This window comes from Enhydra lutris, unplaced genomic scaffold, assembly GCF_002288905.1.
Source record: "Enhydra lutris kenyoni isolate GAN:26980312 unplaced genomic scaffold, ASM228890v2 scaffoldscaffold58, whole genome shotgun sequence".
Taxonomy (NCBI): Eukaryota; Metazoa; Chordata; class Mammalia; order Carnivora; family Mustelidae; genus Enhydra; species Enhydra lutris.
Window position 1 is genome coordinate 17,580,627 of NW_019154142.1, and position 22,113 is coordinate 17,602,739.

General features: G+C 39.0%; 1 protein-coding gene across 1 annotated transcript in view; it reads right to left on the reverse strand.

Annotated features, from left to right (window-relative positions):
* LOC111158304 (kelch like family member 32) overlaps positions 1–22,113 on the reverse strand; it is a 201,235-nt gene that overhangs the window by 27,518 nt on the left and 151,604 nt on the right. The window contains exons 7-9 of the mRNA XM_022520257.1: positions 15,028–15,086; positions 11,637–11,829; positions 9,631–9,725 (exon numbers count right to left, since the gene is read on the reverse strand). Coding sequence (XP_022375965.1) covers positions 9,631–9,725; positions 11,637–11,829; positions 15,028–15,086 — 347 coding nt within the window. The remainder of the gene's footprint in view (positions 1–9,630; positions 9,726–11,636; positions 11,830–15,027; positions 15,087–22,113) is intronic.

Sequence of the window (22,113 nt, forward strand, 5' to 3'; positions counted from 1 at the left end):
CTAAAAAAAAAAAAAAAAAAAGCAGAGTTTCTGAAGAGACATTTTTCCAGAGACATAAAAATGACCAGCAGACACATGAATGGGTATTCAACATCACTGATCATCAGGGAAACAGTAATCAAAGCCACAGTAAGATGTTGCCTCATACCTGTTAGAATAGCTGTCATTCAAAAGACAAGAAATAAGTTTTGGTGAGGATATAGAGAAAAGGAAACCCTAATACACCACTGGGAGAAATATAAATTGGTACAGCCACTATAGAAAACAGTATGGAGGGACGCCTGGGTGGCTCAGTTGGTTGGACGACTGCCTCCGGCTCAGGTCATGATCCTGGGAGTCCCAGGATCGAGTCCCGCATCGGGCTCCCAGCTCCATGGGGAGTCTGCTTCTCTCTCTGACCTTCTCCTCGCTCATGCTCTCTCTCACTGTCTCTCTCTCAAAATAAATAAATAAAATCTTTAAAAAAAAAAAAAAAGAAAGAAAGAAAACAGTATGGATGGGACGCCTGGGTGGCTCAGTTGGTTGGACGACTGCCTTTGGCTCAGGTCATGATCCCGGGGTCCCGGGATCGAGTCCCACATCGGTCTCCCAGCTCCATGGGGAGTCTGCTTCTCCCTCTGACCTTCTCCTCACTCATGCTCACTGTCTCTCTCTCAAATAAATAAATAAAATCTTAAAAAAAAAAAAAAAAAACAGTATGGAGGTTTCCTAAAAAAACTAAAAATAAAACTACCATATGATCCAGAATTCTGCTTCTAGGTATATATCTAAAGGAAATGAAACCATTGTCTTGAAAAGATATCTGTGTCCCCATGTTCACTACAGCATTATTTATAACAGCCAAGACACAGAAACATAGAAACAACCTAAGTGTCTATCAATGAATAAATGGATAAAGAAAATGTGATCATACACACATGTGTGCACACCCACGTACAACGGAATAATATCTGGCCATAAAAAAGAAGGTAATCTGGGACCATGACAGCGTTATGGTAAGTGAAATAAGTCAGAAAAAGATAAATACTGTATGATCTCATCTGATAGAGTGGTCAGAAGCACTGTCTGGGACCTCTAGCTGGCATACTGCCTCAGTGAGCCCAGGGCCCCTAGCCTATACCAGCCCCAGCTGTCTGACCAAGGCAGCCCTAGTGCAGCACATACTAAGACATCCTTAGTAAGCACTCATTACAGCTCTAACCACCTCACCAAGGTGACACAGGGGCAGATCATTGCAGAACACTAGGCCCAAACCACTTCCAGATGACCGGCCAGGATACCCCACACACCTTACCTAGGCTCCAGCTGCTCCAGGTCACCAACAGCATCTGCCTTGGCTCCAGCCACCCTACAAGGGCACCCCTGTGTGGAGCACTCTGGGACACCCCCACTTTCATCCCCTTCGGCTTCAGCTATACTGTCAAAACATTCTCTGTGAGGAGAGCACTCAGACTCCCCAGCATGCACACACTGCAGCTTGAGCCATGCCTCTCTCTGCAGAGTCTCCCAAGAATGCCCTGACCCAGGCCCATCTCAGCTCCGACCGTCTCAACAAGGCAAGCCCAGCATAGAAGGTCCTGGAACTCCCAGCCCCACCAGCTGAAGCTCCATCCAGCTAGCTGAAATTACCAGGCACACATAGTCTACACAGAGCACAAGCATACACAAGACCATTCCTTCAAGTGTAGAAGTGTAGAAGTATTCCGCCTAATTCATACAAACAAATACAGAAAGTCAATCAAAATGAGGAGGCAGAAGAATATGCTCCAAATAAAAGAATAAGACAAAACTTCAGAAAAATAACTATATAGAATAGAAATAGCCAATCTACCTGATACGGAGTTCAAAATAATGGTAATAAAAATGCTCCCTCGACTGGAAAGAAGAATGGTTAAACTCAGAACTTCAGTAAAGAGAAAATATAAAAAAGAACCAATGAGAATTGAAGAATAACTGAAATGAGTATATACTAAAGGAAATCAACAGTAGATTAGTAGATGCATGATAGATCAGCATTCTGGTAGACAGGTTAGTGGGAAGCACTCAAGATGAGCAGCAGAAAGAAAAAAGAATTTCAAAAAGCGAGAATAATTAAGAGATCTTGGAGACACCTTCAAGTGAACAAATAAATATTCACCTTACAGGGATCCCAAAGAAGAAGAGAATAGAAAGGAGGCAGGAATCTTTTTTTAAAAGACACAAGGGGCACCTGGGTGGCTCAGTGGGTTAAGCCTCTGCCTTTAGCTCGGGTCGTGATCTCAGCGTCCTGGGATCTAATCCCGCATCAGGCTCTCTGCTCAGCAGGGAGCCTGCTTCCCTCTCTCTCTCTGCCTGCCTCTCTGCCTACTTGTGATCTCTCTCTCTGTGTCAAATAAGTAAATAAAATCGTCAATAAATAAATAAATAAATAAATAAAATTTAAAAGACACAATAGTTGAATACTTCCTTAACCTGAAGAAAGAAACATATTCAAGCCCAGGCAACACAAAAAACGAGATGAACCCAAAGAGGTCAGTACCAGGATACATAATAATTAAAATATCAAAGATTAAAAATAAACAGCGAATTTTCAAAACAGGCAGGCAGAAGCAACTATTTATGTAAAAGGAAAACATTAAAAGGCTATCAGTTTACTTTTCAGCAGAAAATTTGTAGGCAATAAGAGTGACATGATAGATTCAAAGTACTGAAAAGAAAAAAACCTACAACCAAGAATACTCCACCTGGCAAGGTTACCATTCAAAATTGCGATGAGATAGTTTCCCGGACAAACAAAAGTTAAGAGTTCTTCACCACCAAACCACCCTTATAAGAAACATTAAAAGGACTTCTTTAAGTGGAAGAGGCGATAATTAGAATAAAACTATGAGAAGAAAAAAAATGTAATAAGTATACAGAAAGGCAGTAGGGTAATCATTAATAAAGCTAAATGAAGGTTAAAACACACAAGTAGTAAAAGAGCATAGGAGTTTACAAGTGACTTCTACCAAACATTTAAAGAATCGTTATTCACTAATCTCTTCAAACTATTCTTAAGAGTAGAAGAGGAAGGAAAACTTCCAAATATATTCTAGAAGGCCAGCATTATCCTGATACCAAAACCAGACAAAGACACTACAAAGAAAGAAAACTACAGGCCAATATCCATGATACCTCTCAACAAAAGATGGAGTGCCTGGGTGGCTCAGCTGGTTGAGCACCCAACTCTTGGTTTCAGCTCAGGTCACAATCTCAGGGTCATGGGATTGAGCCCCCTGTTGGGCTCTGCACTCAGTGTGGAGTCTGCTGGAGATCTCTCTTCCTTTCCCTCTGCCCCACTCACACCCCCTTTCCCTCTTTCTCTCTCAAATAAGCAAATATTAAAAAAAAAAAATCTCACTAAAAGATTAGCAAACCGAATTCAACAATACAATAAAAAAGATTTATCATAATCAAGAGGGATTTATTCTGGGGATGCATGGATGATTCAGTATTTGCAAATCAATCATCATGATACACCACATTAACAAGATGAAGGATTAAAAATCATACGATCGTCTCAATAGATGCAGAACAAGCATTTGACAAAATTCAACATCCTTTCATGATAAAAACTCTCAACAAAGTGAATTTAGAGAGAACGTACCTCAACATAATAAAAGCCATATATTACAAACCCACAGTTAACATCAATCTCAATGTGGAAAAACTGATAACTTTTCCTCTTGATCAGAATCAAAACATGATGTCTACTCTTGTCACTTCTATTCAACATAAGAATCGAAGCCCTAGACACAGCAATTAGAAAAGAAATAAAAGGCATCCAAGTTGGTAAAGAAGAATTTAAGCTGTCTCTATTTGCAGATGACATGATACCATACATAGAAAACTCTAAAGTCTCTACCAAAAAACTAGTAAAACTGATCAGTGAATTCAGTAGGGTCACAAAATACAAAATTAATACACAAAAATTTTTTGCATTTCTAGACACCAATAATAAAGTAGCAGAACAGAAATTAAGCAGACAATTCCATTAACAATTAAACAAAAAGGAATAAAATACCTAGAAATAAACTTAACCAGAAAGATACAAGACCTGTACTCTGAAAACTGTAAAACACTAATAAAGAAGAATGACGGTAACATAAACAAATGGAAAGATACACCATGTTAATGGATTGGAAGAACTGAGATCATTAAAATGTCTATATTGCCCAAAGCAATCTATAGATTCAATGCAGTCCTATCAAAAAACCAACAGCATTAATCACAGAAGTAGACCAAGAATACTAAAATTTGTATGGAACTCCACAGAAGACCTCTAACAGCAAAAGCAATTTTACAAAAGAAGAACAAAACTGGAAGTATCACAATCCTAAATTCTGAGATATACTATAAAGGTACAGTAGTCAAAACAATAGGTAGTGGCACAAAAATAGATACATGGATCAATGCAAAAGGATAGAAAATCCAGAAATAAACTCATACTCACAAGGTCAATTAATCTATGTCAAAGGAGACAAGAACATACAATGCAGAAAAGACAGTCTCTTCAATAAATGGTGTTGGGAAAACTGGACAGCTGCATGCAAAAGACTGAACCTGGGCCACTTAACTCACACACAAAAAATAAATTCAAAATGCACTAAAGACCTAAATGTGTGACCTGAAACCATAAACTCCTAAAAGAAAACATAGGCAGAACAATACATTACATGTTAATTAAAAAAAAAAAGAAAAAGAAAACATAAGCAGTAATCTCTTTAGACACTGGCCTTAATAACATTTTTTTTTTTAAGATATGTTTTCTCAGGCAAGGGAAACAAAAGCAAAAATAAACTATTATGACTACACCAAAATAAAGAGCTTTTGCACAGTGAAGGAAACCATCAACAAAATGGAAATGCAACCCAGCGAATGGAAAAAGATATTTGCAAATTATATATCTGATAGGACTTAATATGCAAAATATGTAAAAAACTTACACAACTCAACATCAAAAAACAGCAAAAAATTTGATTAAAAAAATGAGTGGGGGCACCTGGGTGGCTCAGTGGGTTAAAGCCTCTGCCTTCGGCTCAGGTCATGGTCCTAGTGTCCTGGGATCGAGCCCCACATCAGGCTCTGTACTCTGCAGGGAGCCTGCTTCCACCTCTCTCTATCTGTCTGCTTCTCTGCCTACTTGTGATCTCTGTCTGTCAAATAAATAAATAAAATCTTTAAAAAAAAAAAAATGAGTGGGTCAGCAAATATCATTCTCAATGGGAAAAAGCTTGCAGCCTTCCCGTTGAGATCAGGAACACGACAAGGATGCCCATTCTCACCACTCTTGTTCAACATAGTATTAGAAGTCCTAGCAACAGCAATCAGACAACAAAGAGAAATAAAAGGTATCCAAATTGGCAATGAAGAAGTCAAACTCTCTCTCTTCGCAGATGACATGATTCTTTATATGGAAAACCCAAAGACTCCACCCCCAAACTACAAGAACTCATACAGCAATTCAGTAACGTGGCAGGATACAAAGTCAACGTACAGAAATCAGTGGCTTTCTTATACACTAACAATGAAAATACAGAAAGGGAAACTAGAGAATCGATTCCATTTACCACAGCACCAAGAACCATAAGATACCTGGGAATAAACCTAACCAAAGAGGTAAAGGAACTGTACTCGAGGAACTACAGAACACTCATGAAAGAAATTGAAGAAGACACACAAAAAGATGGAAGACCATTCCATGCTCTTGGATCGGAAGAATAAACATTGTTAAAATGTCTATACTGCCTAGAGCAATCTATACTTTTAATGCCATTATGATCAAAATTCCACCGGTATTTTTCAAAGAGTTGGAGCAAATAATCCTAAAATTTGTATGGAATCAGAAGAGACCCCGAATCGCTAAGGAAATGTTGAAAAACAAAAATAAAACTGGGGGCATCACGTTACCTGATTTCAAGCTCTACTACAAAGCTGCGATCACCAAGACAGCATGGTACTGGCATAAAAACAGACACATAGACCAGTGGAACAGAGTAGAGAGCCCAGATATGGACCCTCAACTCTATGGTCAATTAATCTTTGACAAAACAGGAAAAAATATACAGTGGGAAAAAGACAGTCTCTTCAATAAATAGTGCTGGGAAAACTGGACAGCTATATGCAGAAGAATGAAACTCGACCATTCTCTTACACCGTACACAAAGATAAACTCAAAACGGATAAAAGATCTCAACGTGAGATAGGAATCCATCAGAATCCTAGAGGAGAACATAGGCAGTAACCTCTTCGATATCAGCCACAGCAACTTCTTTCAAGATATGTCTCCAAAGGCAAAGGAAACAAAAGCGAAGATGAATTTTTGGGACTTCATCAAGATCAAAAGCTTCTGCACAGCAAAGGAAACAGTCAACAAAACAAAGAGGCAACCCACAGAATGGGAGAAGATATTTGCAAATGACAGTACAGACAAAAGGTTGATATCCAGGATCTATAAAGAACTCCTGAAACTCAACACACACAAAACTGATAATCATATAAAAAAATGGGCAGAAGATATGAACAGACACTTCTCCCATGAAGACATACAAATGGTTATCAGACACATGAAAAAATGTTCATCATCACTAGCCATCAGGGAGATTCAAATTTAAACCACATTGAGATACCACCTTACACCAGTTAGAATGGCCAAAATTAGCAAGACAGGAAACAACATGTGTTGGAGAGGATGTGGAGGAAGGGGAACCCTCTTACACTGTTGGTGGGAATGCAAGTTGGTGCAGCCACTTTGGAGAACAGTGTGGAGATTCCTCAAGAAATTAAAAATAAAGCTTCCCTATGACCCTGCCATTGCACTACTGGGTATTTACCCCAAAGATACAGATGTAGTGAAAAGAAGGGCCATCTGTATCCCAATGTTTATAGCAGCAATGGCCATGGTCACCAAACTGTGGAAAGAAACAAGATGCCCTTCAATGGACGAATGGATAAGGAAGATGTGGTCTGTATACACAATGGAGTATTATGCCTCCATCAGAAAGGATGAACACCCAACTTTTGTAGCAACATGGACGGGACTGGAAGAGATTATGCTGAGTGAAATAAGTCAAGCAGAGAGAGTCAATTATCATATGGTTTCACTTATTTGTGGAGCATAACAAATAGCATGGAGGACAGGGGAGATGGGAGTTGAGGGAAATTGGAAGGGGAGGTGAACCATGAGAGACTATGGACTCTGAAAAACAACCTGAGGGTTCTGAAGGGGCGGGGGGTGGGAGATTGGGGGAACCAGGTGGTGGGTATTAGTAAGGGCATGTATTGCATGGAGCACTGGGTGTGGTGCAAAAACAATGAATACTGTTACGCTGAAAAGAAATAAAATAAAATAAAATAAAATAAAATAAAAAAATGAGTGGGTGAAGAACCTGAAGAGACATTTTTCCAACAAAGATGTATATATGGCCAATAGACACATGAAAAAATGCTCAACATCCCTAATATATATATATATATATATGAATATTAGTCATAAAAAATGAGATCTTGCCATTTGTGACATTATGGATGGACCTAGAGAATATTATGCTAAGTGAAATAAGTCAGATAGAGAAAGACATATACCATATGATTTCACTTATATGTAGAATCAACAAAAAACAAAACATATAAAGCAAGAAAGAGACTTACAAAGAACAAACTGATAGTTTCCAGAGGAAAGGTGGATGCGTGGAATGTGCAAGATGGGTGAAGGGAAATGGGACATACAGTCTTCCAGTTATGGACTGCATAAGTCACAGGGATAAAAGGCACAGCATAGGGAATATAGTCAATGATACTGTAATAATGTTCTATGATGACACATGGTAGTTAGCACTGTGGTGAGCACAGCACAATGTATAGACTTGTTGAATCACTATGCTATATGCCTGAAGCTACTGTTGTCTTGTATTTCACATATAATTCAATAAAAAAGAAGATACAAACTTCCATTTATAAGAAAAATAAATTCTGGGGATGTAATGTATAGCACAGTGACTACAAGTACCCATACTGCATTAAATATTTGGAAGTTGCTAACAGCTCAGGATTTTAAAAGTTCTCATCACAAACAGAAAAAACTTCTGTAACTATGTGGGGTTATGGATGTCAACTAAACTTACTTTGGTGATCATTTAGCAGTATATACATATGTAACATTTTCTGTATACCTTGAATTAATAATACAATATTAAATGTTAATAACATCTCAATAAACTGAAAAAAAAACCCACTCTATCTTATTCAATCCAGAATTCACATCCATTAGGGCCAGCTTGTTTATTATGTTGTTCATACTTAGGCTATCCATTCATACTTAGGCTATCCTTGCAGATCTAGTTAAGAGAAGTATATTAAATACCCAGACAAACCTTTGGCAAGAGAAATCAAGAGAAGAAAAGAAAAAATAATCAATATTATGAAAATAATAGGGGATATAATTGAGTGGTAACAAAACAACTATATGGTAGCAATATTTTTTTTTTTAGATTTTATTTATTTATTTGACAGAGAGAGAGAGAGTGCATAATCAGGGGGAAAGAGAGAAGCAGGCTCCCCACAGAGCAGGGGAGCCCGATGTGGGACTTGATCCCAGGACCCTGGAATCATCATCTGAGCCAAAGGCCGTAGCTTAACCAACGAACCACCCAGCCGCCCTATGCCAACAATTTTGAAAACTGGGACAACATGGAAAAGTTTCTTGAGAATATATATATACCTTATGAGATGTGACTGAATAAAAAATTAAAATCTTGAATAGTCCTGTGACTATTAAAGATAATGAAGCAGTGGTTAAAAAAATCTTCCCCTAAAGGTGAGGTTAGATAATAATGGTAATTTTAAGGATATATTTTTCTGGAGATCAAGAGATAAATCAGGCCTAATATATGTCAACACATTATCAGAGAGCCCGTAAAACAGAGAAACAACTATGGTAACAATTGTAAAAAATAAAATAATAAGACCTTGAATATGTGTATCAACAAAAGCTATCACTGTTCTGAAAAGCTCAGGGGTACCCTGCCTCACCTATGCTCCTCACAGGCTGCTGTGCCAGGGCTGTTGTCTGGGGGCACAGGCTCTCTTCATCAGACTAATCATAAACCCCTACTGCTCCCAAATTCTGCCAGGAAGGAAGAACACCTTCATAGGTGGGATTTACTGGAATGAACAAATTGTGGTACAGAAAATAAAGCAACTGTGTGGGAAGGAGGCGTTTGTAAAGTTTTGGGAGCGTGATAGTACGACTGCTAAAACTTTCTAGATTTTTTTTGGTTTTTTTTGGTTTATGAGAAAAAGAAAGTTATCCCACTTTCCCCATTTCCAGGATGGTATCATATATATTTTATTTTTTATTTTTATTTTATTTATTTATTCATTAATCATATAGATTTTCAAAGCTCACCCCCATCTTTATTTTCACTAGGGCTCCATCATTTCTTAGGTGTCATTTTTAGGAAGCAGGATGAAGTTTAGTGTCTAAACTCGCTGCACAAAGGGAATTCAAACCTTTTCCTACATGTACACAGCTCTTCCTTCAGTAGCAGCACTGCAAAAAGTGACCTCACTGAACCGCTTGAACAAACTTCAAAAGGAACTTCAACCACTCACCTGGATACAAGCCAGAGGCTCATTTGTCCAAATCGAATATCCACCAACTAAATATATTCTCTCATTATGGACAGCAACTCCAGATTCATTTTGGCCTAAAGTAAAGAGAATTGAATAAAAAGAAAAAAATAAATCCATTTCCTTGCATGTCTTAATTAACCCTTTTGCCACTGAAGGATACAAGTTCCCCCTGTGGCACAGTTGTATGCTCCACAGGATTTCTGTGGCAACTAATCACCGCCTCCCAGTACTCAGAGGGAAGAATTCACCACTCGTTCACAGAGAATGAATCTGTGTCAGGTCAGAACCAAGCCAAAACACTTATTCGCCAGCCAAGTGGGTAAATACAGCATTAAATACAGCAATAATAAGCAATAACAAAATAAGAGTTCTACGCTCCATTTTATGCCAATTACCTACAGCCGGTGGAAACAGGTATATTTTCAAAATGCAAAACACCTCCATAAATGTTTTTTTTTTAAGATTTATTTATTTATTTATTCGAGAGAGAGACAGTGAGAGAGAGCATGAGCGAGGAGAAGGTCAGAGGGAGAAGCAGACTCCCCATGGAGCTGGGAGCCCGATGCGGGACTCGATCCCGGGACTCCGAGATCATGACCTGAGCCGGAGGCAGTCGTCCAACCAACTGAGCCACCCAGGCGTCCCCATAAATGCTTTTAAAGCAAGCACTTACATTTGTAAAGTAACAGCAGCAACCCCAAGAAGTCAATAAAGCCACCAGGCCCCGAGTGTCCCCCAAATGAAGGCAAATGACAGAAAAGATTGATAAAGTTACTAGCCTCCCTTTTTTTACATACACAACCGTTTTAAGACTATATTAAAGTTCCCGATCTGGGGCCAGCACGGGTAGTCTCTAGATACTGACATGCCAGAATAATGAAAGCTTCCTCCCCCATTTAAAAAAAGAAGACAGAATAACTCACTACCACCTATTCTTTCCTGGAGGCCATCTGAGAGTAAGAGAGTCTCTTTTTATTGATGGGCTGACACCGGATTGACTGTGGTAATAAATAAGCTGGGTCCTACAGCGGACAGAATCGCAGATCCAGGGACGGAGGGACTAAGGTGCCACTACAGAAACTCGGAGAGGGTTAAGTACTTGTAGGTGGGCCTTAAAGATCATTTTCACAAAAACAGGAGCTCTGCACAAAGCATCTAACCCCCTCACACTGGGTCCGAGTTTGCTGTTGCCTCCCCAGCAGCAGCTGTGAGGGGTGGAGTGCCCCACTCAGCATATGAAGATGTCCTCAGGGGCCAGTCCAGCCCACCATGTTGAGTGTGTGAATTTCCTATTTGGTAGAGCAGCCTAGAAGGGACCTCGTCACCTGTGCATGTTTACAACGTACGCTGACAAGGGAGAGAAAGTTTTCAACTCCATAAAGAAACGTTATGGGTACATTGTTCACTGCTTTCCTTTTATTCCCTTTTGGGATCAGGAGGGTCCATACCTAGTGTTTCCCTGGGTAATGACTGAACTGCTATGTGGCCGGAAACACCACCAAACCCCTATGCACAGAACTGCTCTAAGATTTAGTTGTTAGGAGAACACAGCCAGAAATCGTACCTGACAGTAACAAACAATGACGACCAGATGCCTGACCTCAAAATAAATAAAAGAGGACTAGAAGTGAAAAGAAAAGAAATATGTTGCTTCTGTAAAGTTATTAATTCCCCCGTTCCTCCTAATCACCTCAAAGTTCCTACGTGCATATTTATTGACAAGAAAGGACTTGACAGACCTCTCTCAGACAAGTGAGAAGATGCACGAAGGTAACAGAGACCCTGAGAAACTAGCTCAGCCACTTGACTGAGTCACATTTTGTAAGACAAATAATGCCAAGAGACAAGTCTTTCCGGTTAATGAACACAAGTTGTTCTGCCATCATGCACTGAAGATAGGGAGGCACTGAAGATGTTTAAGAAAACAAGAGTGGCAATTTCTTGAATCTCTGACTTTCCTGATTTACTTAGTCAAAGGTACTTGCCAGTCAACAGGTTGAAATTACAACGCGTCCACTGGTCAGTGTCTATGTCGTAAGAATCTATATGCCGCACAAGGATCCGGTCATTATTGTAGTCCAAGTCATTGCCTCCAAGAACATAAAGCTTTCTTTGAACAGCAGCCATGGAATGGTAGACCCTTCTCTGCAGCATAGGGCTGCGGCTTATCCATTTATTCTGAGGGAAAAAAAAAAAAGAAAGAAAGAAATTCAGGTGGACTCTGTTAACAGCAGACCTCCGAAGCAGAAAACAGCAGTGCCTCGTTAGGAGCTGGGACTCTGCTTTGTCTATTCCATTCTACTGGAATGTTGCTTACATATTTCGAAAGGTACAGGCTTCTTGCCTGAAAACAATTACAGAAGAACCATATATTCCAGCTGTATTTTGCAACGTACAAAGGCATTTCCTCTTATTTTATAGGGTATTTGCATTTTATAAGGGGAGCACATGAGAATATAGAAATTTTCATGATGGTTCCCTCACCCAATTGAGAGAACTTACTCATGCAAATTGCTTGAGTGAAAGCACATGGCTAGGTGTAATGATTTAAGAAAACAGGCTCTGGATCCAGAATGCCTGAGTTTATAACCTTTGTGTGACCTTGAGCAAAGTACTTAACCTCTATGTGCCTATTTCCTCCTCTGTAAAGTGGGGAGAGTCCTACTGTACCTGACAAGCTTGTTGTGATGATTAAATTATTTAATACAAAACATTTAGAAGAGTGCCACATAATGTCCAATAAACACACACTTTAAAAAATTATTGTGATAGTAATCACTGGTTACCCAAGGCCTCTACATAAGCTAGGGCTAGGGTGATTCTGCTATTCTTTCCAAAATTAACCTCCCAAGATCAATAGAAGAGCAAAGATCTGGTCTCACAACAAAGTCTCATGCTGCCTAGTCCCTTTCTTTTTTTTTTTAAGATTTTATTTATTTATTTGACAGAGATCACAAGTAGGCAGAGGCAGGCAGAGAGAGAAGGGGGGGAAGCAGGCTCCCTGCTGAGCAGAGAGCCAGATGTGGGGTTCAATCCCAGGACCCTGAGATCATGACCTGAGCTGAAGGCAGAGGCTTAACCCCCTGAGCCACCCAGGTGCCCCTGCCTAGTCCCTTTTAACATATTTATAGTCATATTGTCTACAGAACTGGGAAAAGTTATTTCTAGGCATATGTTTGTTTTGGCAGAAGGCCAAATTTTAAACAACTTCAGGAATGGTGAAACCTTCACTGTTTGGTTGTAGGTCACTCACTAATGAGAAAGACAATGCTCAACTCCTCTTCAATATGGCTTCTTTCAAAAATCTAATTTAAAATGCAAAATTAGATGAAAATCAAATATGACCTTAATTTTAAGCCGTAACTAAGCAATGGACAGGTAAGTAAATCTAACCATTTTCTTTGTACATAAACACTAACCTATAGGAGGAACCCAGATTCCTTTTTGCCAAGAAAAATTTGGATTTCGATAGAAAGAACATATGATGTTTTTAATACATAGAGTTTCACCAGTTCTCAAAGCTGTAAAAGAATAAGAAAATATTCACTAAAGGTCCATTCACTGAAGGCCTATCTCCTAGCTCATTTCTAATTTCTCTTTTAGATAGACTTAAAAAAAGAGTGGTTTGTACAGTTTGAAAGGCTTGCATTTATCTGCTCCCCCTTTTTACACGTGTCGTAAGAATCTCTTTCCAATCAAAAGTCTTCTTCAATAAGACAGCCACACCTTTCTTTCAGATATTCTGTGAAGAAATATCTTTGATACATTTCACATGAGTGGATTTAACTCAAAACTCTGATGGTGCTTTCTAGGAGGCAACCATTCTGGTATTAGGAATCAACGTTTGCATTAGCAGTCCGGTCCCCTGCCACAGGACGGTGGACGCCATCTGGTTTGCAAAGCCTGCCTGCATCCCCTGATTATATCTTTAGCTTCCTTCACTGCCGTGCCTGCCAGGTGAGCCGCCAAGCACGGCAAAGGCAAAGAAACAGAGAGGCCTGGTGGGGTCACTCCTAATAAGCTAGCGTGTGAATACTAATCAGTAGTGGGGAAGCAGAGGTCACCCCAGCCTGCCTGTTGGCAGGTAGCGATGTGCTCTGTGGCAGATGGCAGGCATTATCAACTCTCCACAAAGACCTAGAAGAGAAATAAGCACCAGGGCTGAATGATCGAGTTATTGAGATTCTGAGCAAGATGCAAGCAGACGTGATGTTTGCCAGTACCCACCGTAAACAATATGCCTGCAGAATTTTTAAAAAGAGCATGTGTGTACAAACATGAAACAGAACTCATTTGAGAAAGGTTAACACCTTCTTCCTCTTTAACCACGTGTGCACCGAACTCAAGCAACTGCGAATTAATGATCCCTCTTGAGACACCTGGCCCATGGACATGTGGTCTCTGAAATCTACAGCTTCTAATGACATCAGGAAACACACTTGCAAAGAGAGAAACACCCTCGTGAAATTCAGAATCAAAGAAGGTTGAAATAAAAAGACACCAGATCGACTGAGGTCATCAGGACACACATTTCGTGGCGGATCCTGACCCAGACTGCCAAAGCCAACCTGTTGTTTCATGTTCCATTATCTCCAGCTGATGAATATTAAATTCCCAGATCAAATCATTTTGGAAGACTGTCATAATCACGAAAAATATTTACATTACCAAAATCATAGAAACGGCGAAGTCCTGAAAACATGTGCCAAGGCCACAGACATTTTGGTAGAAGGAAAAGAGAATAAAAATTGTTCTTCTCTGGGGGACAAAAAACTCATTGAGTGTGGATGGCAAGTGGGCAGAACAAGGCACAGACACCAGCAGAATGCTTCCAGCTCAGGCACTAGCTATCAGATGAGAAACACCCTCACACTTTCCAGATACTTCTACTTCAGACTTGTCCTTGACACCCCTCCAAGACATTCTGCCTACACTGAGTTAAATAAAAGTTGTTCTTTTATTTGGGAGTAATGAAACAATAAGCATGTTTCCCTCTTGGAATGAGATGCCTTCTGAAAGGACATACAACAGGTCAATCAAAATCCTTTCTTTGGATCCCTCTGAATATGAATAACCACTTGAGATAATGGAAATAAGGGGCATTTAACTCATCAGCCTATCGCCCCTTTTTTCTACATTATGCAAAACTCTGAAAGAGTTAAGCGTCGTGTATCGCATAAAACTAAAGGAGCTGAAATTTTGTGAGGGGAAAAAAAAAGCAACCAAAAGGCAGTTTATCCAGATGCTTCCTTTTCTCTACACAAGTTGAAGATGCATGCGTATGTACAGACTTGGCATTTCAACTACTAATTACTGTGGAAATCTTCTAAAATTCATTTTAATTAAGGTAATGAGTTTTTCTTATATGATTCTTACCTGGTTAGGTTCATACACCATTAGTCTGTTCTGATACTGGGCTGTGTTAGTTACCCCACCTGTAATGGATTAACATGGGTTAGAGCTTTTATGAATACGAAATAAGATATTCCAACATAAGAATGAGATACAATTAAAGGAAAATTAGCTACTCTGAGGATCTGTTTGTATACCCTCGTGGTGAACCCATGACATAATTAAGCAGCTTATTTTTGAAGCAGTTTCATTTTCAAGAAACATTTCAGAAGCAATCCAGTTGAGAGCAAGCAACAAGTATGCTGAGATTACCAAGAGGCCCCAGTTATTCTGGCAAGCTGCTCTGCATGGCCAGAATGAGAGGCAAAGAATGGCAGGGAGTGGGAATGAACATCACACATAGACAAATCTCCACACAATTTATGCCCACGACAGAATTATACGGGAAATTCCTGTCCTTAGCTAAACTGGCGATTTTTACAGCTCTAACCTTCTTATGCCAACACAGTGATATCTTGATATCTCTTCGGAGGAACCATATCTAAGAAAAGACATGACTTATCAAAAGAAATCTAGAGCCAGAGCTGTCCAAAAGAATATAACAAGAGCCCCCAATGTGAGTCACATATGTAATTTTAATTTTTCCAGTAGCCACATGAAACACTAAAAAGAAACAGTGAAAGTAACCTCAATATAGATTTTATTTAACTCAACATAGCCCAAATATTATCATTTCTATGCGAAGTTAATAGAAAAATTCTGGAGATATTTTATATTCTTTTTTTCATATGGTCTTCAAAATCCAATGTCTGTTTGACACAACCCATCTCAATCCAGATTAGCCACATTTCAAGTGCTTGATAAGCCACATGAGACAAAGGGTGACCATATCCGACAGCACTGCATGTACTCCGTGTCATCAACTCTTCCAAAGCCTCCTGACAATTGCTTAGATCCAAAGTCTCAAGACCTTCTGCTTAATCAAGAACCACTAAAAAATCATTACATTTCTAACAAAGTTTTCCTATCTGTCCTCATACTTAGTTTCACATTTGTGGTGTACATTGAGCCCTGTAAAACCCAGAAATGACTGATCTCCTTTAATTTTTACCATCAAATGGGAGAACTAAAAAACACATAAAAAAAGCCCTACAAGAAAATAACACTAGGAGATAGTAAATGTTAGGTAATAAAATAAACAAGAATATGAGAGCAAACCTACTACCCCCCCCAAAATCTCTTAAGAAATAGTACCTAATGCTCATTTAAAATGAGTAACATTTATTGGTCCACATATACAATGCTCGTTTAAAATGAGTAACATTTATTGGTCCATATATACAATGGAGTATTATGCCTCCGTCAGAAAGGATGAATACTCAACTTTTGTATCAACATGGACGGGACTGGAAGAGATTATGCTGAGTGAAATAAGTCAAGCAGAGAGAGTCAATTATCATATGGTTTCACTTACTTGTGGAGCATAAGGAATAACATGGAAGACATTAGGAGAAAGAAAGGAAAAGTGAATTGGGGGAAATCAGAGGGGGAGATGAAATATGAGAGACTGTGGACTCTGAGAAATAAACTGAGGGTTTGGGGGGGAGGGGGCAGGGAGGGGAGGTAAGTCTGGTGGTGGGTATTAAGGAGGGCACGTATTGCATGGAGCACTGGGTGTGATGCATGAACAATGAATCTTGGAACGCTGAAAAAATAAAATTAAATTTAAAAAATAAAAATAAATAAAATGAGTAACATTTTAGTAAGTATCACAAAGAAGCAGCCAATTTTACAATGAAGTTCTAAAACTGAGTCAGACCAAAGGTGTTTCCTGTTGAAATTGTTTGAATTCAAAAAGTATGTACTGTTATAATAATGACCAAAACAGCTGTAACGTTTTTCTCAGTTTGACTAAACTTTAGATAGCCCTCTCTCTGTCTTCTTGGCCCCTGACATCCCTTTTCCTGCACTTACTTTAGAAAAATGTGTAAAATTTTTCTCTGCCTCCTTGAGACAGAAATCATTTAAGAAGCTTTATGCAAGTTTTACAACCTGGGAATAACTTCCTCAAAGCCCCAGGAACCATCCCATTGAAACGTAATCATCATGGAAGATAATCTCTCTGTCTCCTGGTCTCTCTGGAGGAGGGGAGGAGCCTCACTTTGCTGGGCGCCAATCAGCAAATACACATGGTCTGATCACAGAGGAAAACAGTTACAAAATCAAGGGTAACTGAATGTGCTCAATACATCACACCGATCAACTTTTACCCCAAAACTCCTTCAGTACTTCTCTCGCTGAGAAAAGCTCAGTGTTTGAAAACCCTCCTGCCTCTTCTTCAGCAGAGTTCATTTCAGACTGCATTCTGGTCTCCCTCCCCTATTGCAATAGTTTGAACAAAGTCTTCCTTATCTGCTTAACTTTGTTCCGTATAATTTTTGCTTTGACAGTTCCAGTACTTTGGATCGGTCACCACCATCAACTCCGGTGGCCAGGAATCACGTCAACAAGAATCCAGAGGATGTGTGCACAGTCCTTAACTGAGCCGAATAATCAATCAATACCAATGGCTACATAAAGGGAAGGGACCCTGTCCAGGCCAATCATTACTCTCTCGTGCAATCACAATAAGGAGATTATTTCTTTCATATAATTGACTATGGCTTTTATTAACTGGAGGGCTTTTTTTTTTAATATTCTCTCTGAAGCCTGCAACTACTTTTAAGATCAATGAAAGCTTTATCTGCAGAGTAAATCCACAAAGAGCAGAGAGAAATGAGCTTCCTGCCCTCAAAGAAAGTCTTCTCTGCATTTCCTATTGAATGTCTCATTTTAAAATAAAATAAAAGGAAAAGAAAATACACTTAAGCAAGCTGAGGTTGAAATGCCTACATAGAGTCAAAATATATGTCCAAATAAACACAGAGGTATGTTTGCTTTTTCCTCCCAACCTTCCTTTTCTTTTATCTGATTAAAAATTGAATGTCCAATCATTCTTTCTCAGCATAACTACACAAGAATAATCAAATCTATTGAGACCACACAAGTCTTCAGGGTAAAATGATTGCCAAGTGCTTTTGATCTGGGCCATAAGCACCAGATGAATGTCCAGCTTGCCTATAATCATTTCTCCAAATGAGAGGGAGCAGAAGGTGAATCTCCCACCCATTGCTTCAAAACTTCGACAGTTTCTCTCCTTGTTTTAGAAAGATGGGACAGAATTAATATCTACTGCAGTAAACTATCTGTTTATAACACTATTTGAAAATATTTATACCACTATATGTATCAGACTCTGCCCATTATAGATTAAATGTACAACCAATGGATTCAAATATAGCTATTACATCCTCTCTCCTAGGCAGGGCATACAATTTATCTTCATGCTCTTCAGAATTATTATTTGCTCTCTTCTAGAGATGCATTCATAAGAGTTTCCTCCCCCCCTCCCAAATCTGCAGGCAGTAATTAGATTTCTTACCCTTACATATAAATTTTCACTCCCATGACAATGTTTAGAAATGAGATACTAGGTTACTAGGTGGAAGGAAAAATAAAAATCCGAGTTAGTTATTTGGTTGATTACTTCTGGAATGTTAAACCACAGGAGGTGCCTAAAAAACCTAGCACTGTAACTTTTACCAAGTCAAGGCTGCAAGGGAAAACCTTTGAAATTGCTTCTATTGCTTTCCCCCTTTGAAATAATTTACAAACGATCATATAAATAAAAACCTTTTGTTCTCAGCACAAAAAAATAAATTTTAAAGAAAGCATCCAAGTTTGCGGCCCACGTTTCTTCCGCAGTGTTATTTGCCAAGCTTTATCATTACATTCTCTTCACATAACACTCTTCACTTTTAGATTAATCTGCGGAAATGAGATGCTAAGGATTTGCATACAGATTTGACTATACAAAAATAGATATGGAATTAATAACAGTCTCTATATGTTTTAATTTCTCCTAGACTGGAGTACCCTTGCCTGCAGCAGTATTCCTGGCTTTGAAAGTCATCAAGCTGATTTGCCTGCTCTGGGTTATGATGCCACATGCTGCTATACTGTCCCCTGCAATCAGAGCGCTTGCAAAGATAGAGTCTATGCCTCCCTCGATCGAGTACATTTTACAGATTGGCAGTTTTGATCTCCCTCCCCCACCCCAGGGGGGGATAATCTGCATCTTAACAGCTTTCTATAGATACATTTGTCATTAAGTATGCCATCTCCTATCAGCATCCATTTTTAAAGCCAAGTTTTCCAGAACTTTGAAGTGCCACGGTAGAAGTTAAGACTTTTCAGCCAAAATTGAAAATGAACAACCCTGTCTTATATTTTTCCCCCCGTCTTATACTTTTGAACTGTGACTTTAAGATATGCTGCAGGTTCCCCCAAAGTCAAATAAGTCTTTAAAAACTGCCAGAGGAATGAAAAGTTACCACCATGCTACCAGCGATGAGAAATGCGTTCTATCATTGAGACAAGAGCAAAGCATTTTTCTTAAGCTTCCCCGTTCAGCTTTTCACAAAACGTGGTGACAAATGGATGACTGCATATGGGAGAAAGGATGACAGGTGACTGCCAAGCAAGTGACTTCTGTCTCCACTACTGGAGTTCACTGACTCCCAAACTCACTGTGCTCAAAAGCAACAACTGGTCAAGGCTGACAAGGTCTACATAATAGTGTTTAGGTAAACAGCTCTCAATCTACATTGGTCAGGGTAGGTCAAGTCTGGTGGCTCTGCAAATTTTTTTTTTTTTTTTTTTTTTTTGAGGACAGAAAATACATCTGTTGAAGGACTGTCCTATACTACACTCTTCAGTGGAAGCCTGTGTATGTAATACAGCACCAGGGCCCTTACAAGGACGGAGCGGGATGCAAAGAACCAAACGTGTCCATGCTCTCTGGGAAAACACTCTGGAACTCTGCCAGCCAATTCAGGATTGTGGAAAACCACCTCAAGTTCTCAGCTCTCCTGGAAGCCTGCCGTGGTCAGCTGTACACTAGGCTAGGGGGTGAGCTTCAGGACAGGCTGTGGCATCACCCCACACAGGCTCCATTATGACTCTCATCTCACGGGAGCACTTAACACAGGCCAGCTGACGCTCCTCATACGCAAACTGGAGATGACAACATCTCTCTCACAGGTTTTGGATAACCCAGAGTGCGGATCATTGCAAGTGACCCACAGAAGAAGTTTACTACAGTGCTGTAGTAATTTATTTATGGAAACTTCTTATCATTGCCATAAAAAGTACAAATGAGCATGTATGAAATATTTTTAAAAATAACAAATATAATGAAGTATAGAATTTTGAATTAATGAATTTTGTAGTCTGAAATAGATTTATTTTTCTCTAGTAACTAGATGACCAGCTGGTTTATAAGGTATCGAAGACTTTTTTCTTTAATAGTTTAAAGCTTCTTCTCCATAAGTATGCTTTAATTCTCAAAAAGCAAAAACTTCACACCAATTATATAATTATCAAAAGAATGACTGGCATTAGGTGTGAGTTCACATTAGTCATTTTTTAAATAAAGCCAAACTTGTGACTAATCCTTAAAAAAAAGGGACACCATAAATAAATAAATTTTATAAATAAAATTTACAATAAAAAAACTTTTATTATCTATTTTTACACATTAGACTGTCCATATTTTTAGTGTTTATAACACTACATAAACCATCAAAGCCAAGAATGTATCTACTGAATTAGCATCTTGAATAGGAGCATACTTAATCCATGCATTAAATTAAAACTACTACCCATATTATTTCTGTCACACTTGAGGAACCCACACAAATGGATGGGTAATTAATAGACTCAAAATCCGTAAAGAAATTCTCAAATTTACAAAATACCTACAAATAAAGGATGATGCACTTGAAAATATAAATTTATAAATTACATTTATGTCACCTAGAGTGAACAGATACAAACTTGCGATGCAAAACACATAAAGAATGGGCCATGTGTTATTTAAAATAGGTGCAACAACAAATGAAGACAAAATCCACCACAATGCAAATGGCATCTGCCCTTTAAAATCTCAGAAAAATTCTCTCTCCCATTCCTCATTCTACGGAAAGATGAAATCCTGCCTCCAAAGATTTCTGCAGGTTCCAAGCAATGTTAAGTTCTCAAGGTCACCTCTACCTGTCTCTACTGTCCTGGTTTCCTATGTTCTTGTTGGATCTTTTCTCTCCCTCCTGCCATCAACCAAATTCTTCAGCAATTGCCCACTTCCGTGATACAGCTTTAACCTTCTCTCCTCTTGGGAACAAAGGAAAATGACCTATGTCCCATACTCTCAGGTAAAGCAATTCAGATCCCACCTTACTCTACCTCTTTTTAGATCCATCTGGTCAGACACAATCACCTAAACAAAGGCTGTTGTCTCCACAAAAAGGAAGACGTTACGTGGCTCAACTCTGTGCCCTGAGAAAAGTGGTCAGTTAAACAATTAGAGAAAATCAAATGATCGTGGATCTAAACAAGTCTCTAAGTACGATTATCTACGATTATCCTTAAGTGTATCTTTGACTTTCAGTCATGTCATTTGGGAATTCTTTTACAGTGTTAAACAGCTGTTTTTGAGACATTCGTTGGAGTGATAAACAACTATATTGTACGGTTTTGTGGGGAAAACATGGTTTTCAAAAACCAGAGACACAGAGATCAAATTCCAACACTGTCAAATGCCAGCTATGGGATCTATGAACATCATTTAACACCTTTACACCTCATCTCGTGAGCAGAAATGTGAGGGTAAACAAAGTGCTACTTCTTCAGAGTAAAGGGAAGTCCGTTTAGGGTGAAACCTTTGTTGATTATTTTGGAAAATATAGATGATCTTATTGCTTTCTTCAAACCATTTAGCTCTTTCATGTTTGATTTTTATTTACTTATTCACTCAGTCACTTGGCTCTTCTAAAAGCATTATAGAAGGGGTCATTTCTGTTTGGCTTCATCTCAGGACACTACTGTATTGGTTTTGTTTTAATCTTTTTTCAGATGGAAAATAGTAAAGGCTGGGGCCAACGTAAAAAGAAGGGAGCAAAAAGTGACCGCTGAAGATAGCTGGTTGTGAGAATTTAAAGCAATAATGAAGAT